Genomic DNA, 12,445 nt, shown 5'->3' with positions numbered 1-12,445 from the left:
CAGCAGCAGCAGCAGCAACAGCAGCAGCAATAGCAGCAACAGCAATAGCAGCGCCTCCACTCAGAACCCACAAATCTGGCCCCCAGCACTTCCCAAACCCCACCCCGGCCCCCCTCTACCCCCGCCCCACCCCCCTCTACCCCTGCCCCCACCCTCCCCCCCCCGGGTGCTGGCGTTATTTAATTATTTGATTTCCTCCCTTTTTTGACTTATTTAGGAAAGCGATTGTTCTGTGTGCGGCCAGTCCCCAGCACAACCGCCCCTCTTCTTGAGAGCTCCTCCACGCGCCTGCCCGACTCTCTCTCTCTCCCCATCGCTCTCCTTCCAGTGAAGTTTCATTCATTTTCCTCCTTACGGTGAGAGTGTGTGTGTGTCTAGATCTGTGTGCGTGTGTTTCGAGATCTGTGTGTCTAGATCTGTGTCTAGATCTCTGTGTGTGTGGATCTGTGTGTGTCTCCATCTGTGTGTGTGTCTCAAGATCTGTGTGCGTGTGTCTAGATCTGTGTGCGTGTGTCTAGATCTGTGTCTAGATCTCTGTGTGTGTGAATCTGTGTGTGCGTCTCCATCTGTGTGTGTCTCGAGATCTGCGTGTCTAAATCTGTGTGCTAGTGTGTGTGTCTATCTCTCACTCACTCACTGGCTCTGCACTTCTTAGTGTCTTAGTAGATCTGTGTGTGTGTGTGTCTAGATCTGTGTCTAGATCTCTGTGTGTGTCTCCATCTGTGTGTGTGGATCTGTGTGTGTCTCCATTTGTGTGTCTGAATCTGTGTGTGTCTAGATCTCTGTGTGTGTTGATCTGTGTGTGTCTCCATCCGTGTGTGTGTCTAGATCTGTGTGTGTGTGTCGATCGCCTGCATGTGTAGTGTCTCTCTCCATCACTGGCTCTGCACGTCCTAGTGTCTTAGTAGATCTGTGTGTGTCTCCATCTGTGTGTGTGTCTAGATCTGTGTGTCTAGATCTGTGTGTGTGTCGATCGCCTGTATGTGTAGTGTCTCTCTCCATCACTGGCTCTGCACGTCCTAGTGTCTTAGTAGATCTGTGTGTGTCTCCATCTGTGTGTGTGTGTCTAGATCTGTGTGTCTACATCTGTGTGTGTGTGTCGATCGCCTGTATGTGTGTTGTCTCTCTCCATCACTGGCTCTGCACGTCCAAGTGTCGCTGTCTTTTCGCGTCTCTGTAAACGCCCGCGCCGCCGCCGCCATGCGGAAACGAAGTTTCACTTTTGGTGGCTACGCCAGGTAAGGCGCTTTGCCTCGTCCACACACTACCACACACACTCCTCTCTCACGCTCCCCGCCTGTCTACCCCCACACCCCCCCCCCCCCCCCGTGTACCCCCCCCCCCCCCCCCCGTGTGGCCCCCCGTGTCTTCCCGTGTCTCCCCCCGTGTCTCCCCCTGTCTGTCTCATCTTGTCTCCGGTCTCCCCGTGTCTGTGTCTCTCCCTGTCTCCTGGTGTCTCTCCCTGTGTCTCCCCGTGTCTGTGTCTCTCCCTGTCTCCTGGTGTCTGTCTCCCCGTGTCTGTGTCTCTCCCTGCCTCCTGGTGTCTGTCTCCCCGTGTCTGTGTCTCTCCCTGTGTCTCCCCGTGCCTGTGTCTCTCCCTGTCTCCTGGTGTCTCTCCCTGTGTCTCCCCGTGTCTGTGTCTCTCCCTGTCTCCTGGTGTCTCTCCCTGTGTCTCCCCGTGTCTGTGTCTCTCCCTGTCTCCTGGTGTCTGTCTCCCCGTGTCTGTGTCTCTCCCTGCCTCCTGGTGTCTGTCTCCCCGTGTCTGTGTCTCTCCCTGTGTCTCCCCGTGCCTGTGTCTCTCCCTGTCTCCTGGTGTCTCTCCCTGTGTCTCCCCGTGTCTGTGTCTCTCCCTGCCTCCTGGTGTCTGTCTCCCCGTGTCTGTGTCTCTCCCTGTGTCTCCCCGTGCCTGTGTCTCTCCCTGTCTCCTGGTGTCTCTCCCTGTGTCTCCCCGTGTCTGTGTCTCTCCCTGTCTCCTGGTGTCTGTCTCCCCGTGTCTGTGTCTCTCCCTGTGTCTCCCCGTGTCTGTATCTCTCCCTGTATCTCCAGTCTCCCTGTGTCTCCCTCTGTCTGTCTCCTCATCTATGTGTCTCCCCGTGTCCCCTCGTGCCTGTCTCTCCCCGTGTCGCTATCTCGGTGTCTCTGTGAGTCTCGTGATGACCCCAGCTGCAGTTTATAAGTCTGGTCGTGGGCAAACACAAACACACTCTCTCTCTCACACTTACACACTCTGTCCTACACTCACACACTCTCTCACTTACACACTCTCTCTCTCTCACTTACACACTGTTACAGTCTCATACACACTCTCTCTCACTTACACACTCTCTCTCACACTTACACACTCTGTCCTACACTCACACACTCTCTCACTTACACACTCTCTCTCTCACTTACACACTGTTACAGTCTCATACACACTCTCTCTCACTTACACACTCTCTCTCACTTACTTACACACTCTGTCTCACACTCTCTCACTTACACACATCACTTACACACTCTCTCTCACTTACTTACACACTCTGTCTCACACTCTCTCACTTACATTATCACTTACACACTCTGTCTCACACTCTCTCACTTACACACATTATCACTTACACACTGTCTCTCACTTACACACTGTCACTTACACACACTCTTACACACTCTCTCACACTTACACACTCTCTCACACTTACACACTCTCTCACACTCTCCTACACACTCTCCTACACACTCTCTCTGTCTCTCTCACTTACACACATTATCATTTACACACTCTCACACTCTCTCACACTCTCCTACACACTCTCTCTCACTTACACACATTATCACTTACACACTCTCACACTCTCTCACACTCTCTTACACAAACACACGCTGCCCCTCACACCCTTAACCGCTGTCTCCTACTCACAAAAAAGACAAAGAACCCCCGTGTAGCTTTAGCAGAATGTTGGGGCAAGTGCTGTTAGCGAATAACACCACCTATGAAGGCCCGAACGCCACACGAGTGGGTGGGTGGCCAGCTCCACGCCCGGCCGCCTTTGTCTCCCTAGTAGCGATGTTTTTACGCACCGCATCAGATACTCATTTGAGGCTGAGTCGACCTAGGGGAAGCCCAGGACCGGTTGGCCGTGAGCGTGAAACGAACCCGGGTCGCCAGGTTCGTAGCGCAACGCGCTGACCGCTACACTACCGCTCCCCACTTACACACTCTTACACACACTCACTCTTACACACTCTTACACACACTCACTCTTACACACACTCACTCACTCTTACACACACTCTTACACACACTCACTCTTACACACACCCTTACACTCACTCACTCTTACACACACTTTTACACACTCTTACACACACTCACTCTTACACACACACACACTCTCTTACACACACTCTTACACACACACTCTTACACACACACTCTTACACACACTCTTACACTCGCTCACTCTTACACGCACAATCCCTCCCCCCTTCCACACACACTAGCTTCACTGTGTCTCTCTTAGCTCTCCACTTACACGTGATTCCTCTCTCGCTCGCCCTCCATGTACACACTCAGCCACACTCTCACACACTGACTCACTCTCTCACTCACTCTCTCACTCACTCTTACACTTAGTCTCCAGCCTCACACACTGACTCACTCTCTCACTCACTCTCTCACTCACTCTCTCACTCACTCTTACACTTGGTCTCCAGTCTCACACACTGACTCACTCACTCTCTCTTACACTTAGTCTCCACTCTCACACACTGACTCACTCTCTCACTCTTTCACTCACTCTCTCTTACACTTGGTCTCCACTCTCACACACTGACTCACTCTCTCACTCTTTCACTCACTCTCTCTTACACTTCGTCTCCACTCTCACACACTGACTCACTCACTCACTCTCTCTTACACTTGGTCTCCACTCTCACACACTGACTCACTCTCTCACTCACTCTTACACTCAGCCACACTCTCACACACTGACTCACTCTCTCACTCACTCTCTCACTCACTCTTACACTCAGCCACACTCTCACACACTGACTCACTCTCTCACTCACTCTCTCACTCTCTCTCTTACACTTGGTCTCCACTCTCACACACTGACTCACTCTCTCACTCACTCTCTCACTCACTCTTACACTTGGTCTCCAGTCTCACACACTGACTCACTCTCTCACTCACTCTTACACTTCGTCTCCACTCTCACACACTGACTCACTCTCTCACTCACTCTCTCTTGCACTTGGTCTCCACTCTCACACACTGACTCACTCTCTCACTCACTCTTACACTCAGCCACACTCTCACACACTGACTCACTCTCTCACTCACTCTCTCACTCACTCTTACACTCAGCCACACTCTCACACACTGACTCACTCTCTCACTCACTCTTACACTTGGTCTCCACTCTCACACACTGACTCACTCTCTCACTCTCTCTTACACTTCGTCTCCACTCTCACACACTGACTCACTCACTCACTCTCTCTTACACTTGGTCTCCACTCTCACACACTGACTCACTCTCTCACTCACTCTTACACTCAGCCACACTCTCACACACTGACTCACTCTCTCACTCACTCTCTCACTCTCTCTCTTACACTTGGTCTCCACTCTCACACACTGACTCACTCTCTCACTCACTCTTACACTTGGTCTCCACTCTCACACACTGACTCACTCACTCTCTCTCTTACACTTGGTCTCCACTCTCACACACTGACTCACTCACTCACTCTCTCTTACACTTCGTCTCCACTCTCACACACTGACTCACTCTCTCACTCACTCTTACACTTGGTCTCCACTCTCACACACTGACTCACTCACTCACTCTCTCTCTTACACTTCGTCTCCAGTCTCACACACTGACTCACTCTCTCACTCTTTCACTCACTCTCTCTTACACTTGGTCTCCACTCTCACACACTGACTCACTCTCTCACTCACTCTCTCTCACACTTGGTCTCCACTCTCACACACTGACTCACTCTCTCACTCTTTCACTCACTCTCTCTTACACTTGGTCTCCAGTCTCACACACTGATTCACTCACTCTCTCTTACACTTGGTCTCCACTCTCACACACTGACTCACTCTCTCACTCACTCTTACACTCAGCCACACTCTCACACACTGACTCACTCTCTCACTCACTCTCTCACTCTCTCTCTTACACTTGGTCTCCACTCTCACACACTGACTCACTCTCTCACTCACTCTCTCACTCACTCTTACACTTGGTCTCCAGTCTCACACACTGACTCACTCTCTCACTCACTCACTCACTCTCTCTTACACTTGGTCTCCACTCTCACACACTGACTCACTCACTCACTCACTCTCTCACTCACTCTTACACTTGGTCTCCACTCTCACACACTGACTCACTCTCTCACTCACTCTTACACTTGGTCTCCAGTCTCACACACTGACTCACTCTCTCACTCACTCTCTCTCACACTTGGTCTCCACTCTCACACACTGACTCACTCTCTCACTCTTTCACTCACTCTCTCTTACACTTGGTCTCCAGTCTCACACACTGACTCACTCACTCTCTCTTACACTTCGTCTCCACTCTCACACACTGACTCACTCTCTCACTCTTTCACTCACTCTCTCTTACACTTGGTCTCCACTCTCACACACTGACTCACTCTCTCACTCACTCTTACACTCAGCCACACTCTCACACACTGACTCACTCTCTCACTCACTCTCTCACTCTCTCTCTTACACTTGGTCTCCACTCTCACACACTGACTCACTCTCTCACTCACTCTTACACTCAGCCACACTCTCACACACTGACTCACTCTCTCACTCACTCTCTCACTCACTCTTACACTTGGTCTCCACTCTCACACACTGACTCACTCTCTCACTCACTCTCTCTTGCACTTCGTCTCCACTCTCACACACTGACTCACTCTCTCACTCACTCTCTCTTACACTTGGTCTCCACTCTCACACACTGACTCACTCTCTCACTCACTCTTACACTCAGCCACACTCTCACACACTGACTCACTCTCTCACTCACTCTTACACTCAGCCACACTCTCACACACTGACTCACTCTCTCACTCACTCTCTCACTCACTCTTACACTTGGTCTCCACTCTCACACACTGACTCACTCTCTCACTCACTCACTCTCTCTTACACTTCGTCTCCACTCTCACACACTGACTCACTCTCTCACTCACTCTCTCACTCACTCACTCTCTCTTACACTTCGTCTCCACTCTCACACACTGACTCACTCACTCTCTCTTACACTTGGTCTCCACTCTCACACACTGACTCACTCTCTCACTCACTCTCTCACTCTCTCTTACACTTGGTCTCCACTCTCACACACTGACTCACTCACTCTCTCTCTTACACTTGGTCTCCACTCTCACACACTGACTCACTCACTCATTCTCTCTTACACTTCGTCTCCACTCTCACACACTGACTCACTCTCTCACTCACTCTTACACTTGGTCTCCACTCTCACACACTGACTCACTCACTCACTCTCTCTCTTACACTTCGTCTCCACTCTCACACACTGACTCACTCTCTCACTCTTTCACTCACTCTCTCACTCTCTCTTACACTTGGTCTCCACTCTCACACACTGACTCACTCTCTCACTCACTCTCTCTCACACTTGGTCTCCACTCTCACACACTGACTCACTCTCTCACTCTTTCACTCACTCTCTCTTACACTTGGTCTCCAGTCTCACACACTGACTCACTCACTCTCTCTTACACTTCGTCTCCACTCTCACACACTGACTCACTCTCTCACTCTTTCACTCACTCTCTCTTACACTTGGTCTCCACTCTCACACACTGACTCACTCTCTCACTCACTCTTACACTCAGCCACACTCTCACACACTGACTCACTCTCTCACTCACTCTCTCACTCACTCACTCTCTCTTACACTTCGTCTCCACTCTCACACACTGACTCACTCACTCTCTCTTACACTTGGTCTCCACTCTCACACACTGACTCACTCTCTCACTCACTCTTACACTCAGCCACACTCTCACACACTGACTCACTCTCTCACTCACTCTCTCACTCACTCTTACACTTGGTCTCCAGTCTCACACACTGACTCACTCTCTCACTCACTCTCTCTTGCACTTCGTCTCCACTCTCACACACTGACTCACTCTCTCACTCACTCTCTCTTACACTTAGTCTCCAGTCTCTCACACTGACTCACTCTCTCACTCACTCTCTCTTACACTTGGTCTCCACTCTCACACACTGACTCACTCTCTCACTCACTCTCTCTCTCACACTTAGTCTCCAGTCTTACACTCAAGTGCTGTTAGCGAGACACCTATTTAAAGGTCGGAACGCCCGGACGCCTTTGTCTCCCCTAGGAGGCAGGGCCCCATGACCGGTTCTGGTAGTCGTCACTCCTCGTGCTGGTGGTTGCCGTGAGCGGGAATCAAACTCGGGACAATACCGATAACCCGCCATTCGCCACGGTGCCTGTGCCAGGCTAGGTGCACTTGTGAGGCCACGTGAACTGTCGAAGGGCTCGCTGCTGACGGGAGGTCACGGGACAGACCCCAGGTGCCATCGGTTGACCGACTGAGAAGATGCGACCACCTGTGCCCCCCGATTTATGTGCTAACTTGCCTCATTTTATCGGCCCGGCGCTCCGCTCGTTGTTGTGAGCGTCGCTCCTCTGCCCTCCGTTGTTGTTGGAGGGCGACTGCCTCCAACTGCCCAGCAGCAGCGTCCTTCACGAGCCTCCTCCTCCACAGAGGTCGATCTTGACACCGCTGATATCAGTCATCGGCAACTCCACTCAGCTCCATGTCCTCCAACTCACACGCACACAACAACAACAACAACCGCCATTCGCCACTAAGTGGCGGTGACGTCACCACGACGCTTGTGCCAGGCCATGTGCACCTTGAGGCCACGTGAAGTGTCGAACGCCCGCTGGCAGGAGGTCGCCGGGCAGACCCAGCAGGTGCCACGGGTCGACTGACCGAGATGACCGAGATGACTTGCTGATGCACCACCTGTGCCCCCTACTGTGCCAACACACACACGCGCACACACACACACACACGAGCACACACACGCGCACTATCTCTCGATCTGTTACACACTTAAACATTAACTCGCCGCTCTAACGCTCACTGTTTCCTACACTGCTACGCACACACCCCCCCCCCCCCTACTAAACTCTTGCACACGCAGCGGTGATGAATAGTGACCGCGATGATGATTGTGATGATGAAGATAGTGACGACGACGATGATGATGATAGCCCACAACAACGATGATGAAAGTGGCGATCATCATCATGGTGACGACGATGTCGCCGAGTTATACATCAGCTTGCGTTTGGTGTTGCAAAAGCAAACACCGCCAGAACTCTGTGTGTGTGTTTGCGTGTACTTTTACGCAATTTGTGCTTGAATGCTTTCTTTATTTATTTGCCGTCACTTGCTTCCCTGTTCTAGGTTCTGTAGTCGCCGTTACTGTTTGCCGTTCAAATCTTAACTTAAAACTTTCGTGACTGCAGGAATTCATATTCTTTGTGGTTTTTTTTTCTTCCGTAAAGTCACGTAAGATAGAAAAATAATAATTAAAAAATAGTTTTGTGTTTTTTAAATATTTTTATTCACTTAAATTTGTTTTTATCTACGTGACTTTACCGAAAGAACCAACGAATATGTTTGCTGTTGTCAACGTCGTGAACACTCGGCCGTCTGGGGAAGAATAAGAAACAAGTAAACCCGTAAAAACAAAGTTTTTCACTCTAAATCCTTTATATGCGTGGCATCGGGGCGGCGAGTCCTCTCGTCCTCTGGCAGCATTAAACAATTGGTAATTAAATATTTAAAACATTTTCCCTAAAAAGTGTAAAATTTTGGAAAAACATTTTCACGGAAATTAATTGTCACGCACAACGAGTCTGTGTGCAAAATGTCAGCTCGATTGGATCACGGGAAGTGGGTTAAAAAACGACCGAAAGATTTGCACGGTCCTAAGCAAGCAAGCAAGCACGCGAACTTAATATAGAGGATTTAAAAAGAGTTTTGTGGCTCATCGGATTCCCCCCGCGGTCTAAGTGAAGATTCCCGATCCTGACAAATTCGTGGCGAGCGGAAATCGTGTGGCCGGTGGCACCCCGAATCACGACGCTCCCCCAAGTGACGTCATCCCTTGACTATCAACACCAAAGACAAAAATCCCCCACGTAGCCTTCAGCAGACTGTCGGGGCAAGTGCTGTTAGCGGGTAGCACCCACGAAGGCCGGCACCACGCCCGGCCGCCTTTGTCTCCCCAGAGACGATGATTACTACACTCCGTGCCAGGTTTTCATTTGAGACTGAGTCGACCTAGGGGAGGCCCAGGACCGGTTTAGATAATCGTCACTTGGTGTTAGCCGTGAGCGGGAATCGAACTCGGGTCGCCGGGTTCGTAGTGCAGCGCGCTAATCGGTGCGCCACCGCTCCCCGCTATAAGCCTTGTTAACTACCTCGCCTGGTGTGCAGGAGGTCATGGGTTCAATCTCGACCCTGACGCCTGCTGCTGTGTATTTGGAGTTTGCGTGTCTCTCTCTCCCCGTGATGAGATGTTAACTACCTCGCCTGGTATACAGGAGGTCGTGGGTTCAATCCCAACCCCGACGCCTGCTGCTGTATATTTGGAGTTTGCGTGTCTCTCCCCGTGGTCGCGTGGATTTTTCTCCGGGGCCTCCGGTTCCCCCTCCCACGTCAAGTGTTTATAGTGATTTGCCTGCCGCTATCAATCTCCACGTGATGATGATGATAAGCCACTTCGTTGAGCTATCTTTGGCGTTAGCTAGATAAAATAAGAAAAATAGATGAGTTTAGAGAGACGTCGTCTGCGACTTTCCTCATCACACCTTTCAAGAAGTACACCGGGGTATGACAGTACCAGCTTCCTGCTATCATTACCTCACCACCACCTTCATCTGCTGCTGTTTGCTCAATTTCTTTACAAATCTAATCTATGTTTTTTACCAGGAAAGCCCCCCCCCCCCAATATAGTTATTTTTCAGAAGTGACCTGGCTATCAGAAATTAGAGAGAGACACGCAAACTCCAAATATACAGCAGCAGGCATCTGGGTCGGGATCAAACCCACGACCTCCTGTACACCAGGCGAGGTAGTTAACATCTCCTAGCCACCGTGATGATGATGAGAGAGAGACACGCAAACTCCAAATATACAGCAGCAGGCATCTGGGTCGGGATCAAACCCACGACCTCCTGTACACCAGGCGAGGGAGTTAACATCTCCTAGCCACCGTGATGATGATGAGAGAGAGACACGCAAACTCCAATTACACAGCAGCAGGCATCTGGGTCGGGATCAAACCCACGACCTCCTGTACACCAGGCGAGGTAGTTAACATCTCCTAGCCACCGTGATGATGATGAGAGAGAGACACGCAAACTCCAAATATACAGCAGCAGGCATCTGGGTCGGGATCAAACCCACGACCTCCTGTACACCAGGCGAGGGAGTTAACATCTCCTAGCCACCGTGATGATGATGAGAGAGAGACACGCAAACACCAATTACACAGCAGCAGGCATCTGGGTCAGGATCAAATCCACGACCTCCTGTACACCAGGCGAGGTAGTTAACATTTCCTAGCCACCGTGATGATGATGAGAAAGAGACACGCAAACTCCAAGTATACAGTAGGCATCTGGGTCGGAATCAAACCCACGACCTCCTGTACACCAGGCGAGGTAGTTAACATCTCGCCACTCAATTAAACCCAAGGCCTCTCTTGAGAATCTGGCTGCTGCTGCTGCTGCTACCCCCCCCCACCCCTTACCTGGTCGCAGGTGACGGCCCACTCACCTCACTGGACACCACAACTTCCCTCATCCTCCTCCTCTCCCTCATCCTTCACACCCACCCTTGCCTCGCCGTCTCCGCATTAGCAAACGCTTCAAGTCTGGGGGTTGTTTGTTTATTTATTTATTTACAACACATCCCATTTGCCACACCGCCTTTGTTCTGAGACTGCGTAATGGCTCGACGCAGAGTAACGCAACTCTCGACCGGTTTTGGACGTTCAGTGTCTCATCATCATCAGCAGCAGTCAGGCTTTGCCCGGAGCGGTGCTGGTGAACTGCCCAGCAGATGTTTATCGGCAAGGAGCCCTCTCTTGTTTGTGTTGACCCAGTGCCCATTGTTCAATGGCGTTTTATTGTTGAGAACTCCTCCCAGGAAAGTTGTTTCCATTACTCTGGTGACTAACACAGCTTGGAATCAATACAGGCAGCGCAGAGGTTGAGCAGCGGCAGCAGTAGGAGGGACACTTGATTCAGAAACCACTGAGATTCTGGGGTTCAGGTCTACGGCTGGTTTCCGCTGTGTCTCTAAGGGGGTTCACAATGGCCGTGTCTTGAGACACAGAGTCAGAAACCACTGAGATTCTGGGCTTCAGGTCTACGTCTGGTTTACGCTGTGTCTCTAAGTGGGTTCACAATGGCCGTGTCAGGGACACTGGGATTCTAGAGTCAAGCTTTGGGGCTGGGTGTCAGTCTCAGCTATGAGGATAGAGTACACTGAATTTCGATTTAAAGCTTTCGTGACTGCAGGGATTCATCTACTTGGTTCTTTCGGTAAAGTCACGTAGAAGGGAAATGATAAAATAATAAAAATAAAACATAATAAAATACAATTCTCACGACGTTTCGGCTGCTTGCGTTGTGGCCGAAACGTCGTGAGAATTGTATTTTATTAAATCCTTTATATTAAGTTCGCTTGCTTGCTTGCGTGCTTGCTTGCGTGCTTGCTTGCTTGCTTGCGTGCTTGCTTGCTTGCTTGCGTGCTTGCTTGCGTGCTTGCTTGCTTGCGTGCTTGCTTGCTTGCTTAGGACCGTGCAAATCTTTCGCTCGTTTTTTAACCCACTTCCCGTGATCCAATCGAGCTGACATTTTCCACACAGACTCGTTGTGCGTGACAATTAATGTTCGTGAAAAAAAATTCCCAAAATTTTACACTTTTTAGGCAAAAAAAAATATTTTACATATATTCAAATAGAACTCATTCATCGCTTTGGCTGAACGTCACAGTATAGGAGCCCAGAGCGTAACCCCTCCACAGGCCGTGGCGGAGTAGCGCAGTTGGTAGCGCCCTCGCTTCCCATGCCAAAGGTCGCGGGATCGATCCCCGCGTCCTCCACCGGCGAATATATTTTTAAATCCTTTATATTAAGTTCGCTGCCACGCATATAAAGGATTTATAGTGAAAAACTTTGTTTTTACGGGTTATACTTATTATGTTTTATTTTTATTATTTTATTATTTCCTTTCTACGTGATGACTTTACCGAAAGAACCAAGAAGATGCGGTACACTGCTTCAGAGCTTTCTTCTTTAGGTGCGACGATACATCGACTTTCATTCAGGTGAGCC

At 50.4% G+C, this 12,445-nt stretch overlaps 1 protein-coding gene across 1 annotated transcript in view; it reads left to right on the top strand.

Moving 5' to 3' along the window:
- Window positions 1–208: 208 nt before the first annotated feature.
- RAP1GAP (RAP1 GTPase activating protein) overlaps window positions 209–12,445 on the top strand; it is a 206,650-nt gene continuing 194,413 nt past the window's right edge. The window contains 1 exon segment of the mRNA XM_078611272.1: window positions 209–1,238. Coding sequence (XP_078467398.1) covers window positions 1,201–1,238 — 38 coding nt within the window. The 5' untranslated portion in view covers window positions 209–1,200.

The sequence above is a fragment of the Lampetra planeri genome, chromosome 36, assembly GCF_965212315.1.
Source record: "Lampetra planeri chromosome 36, kcLamPlan1.2.h2, whole genome shotgun sequence".
Taxonomy (NCBI): Eukaryota; Metazoa; Chordata; class Hyperoartia; order Petromyzontiformes; family Petromyzontidae; genus Lampetra; species Lampetra planeri.
The sequence above is the reverse complement of the archived record's forward strand: the minus strand, read 5'-3'. Positions and strand labels throughout refer to the sequence as shown.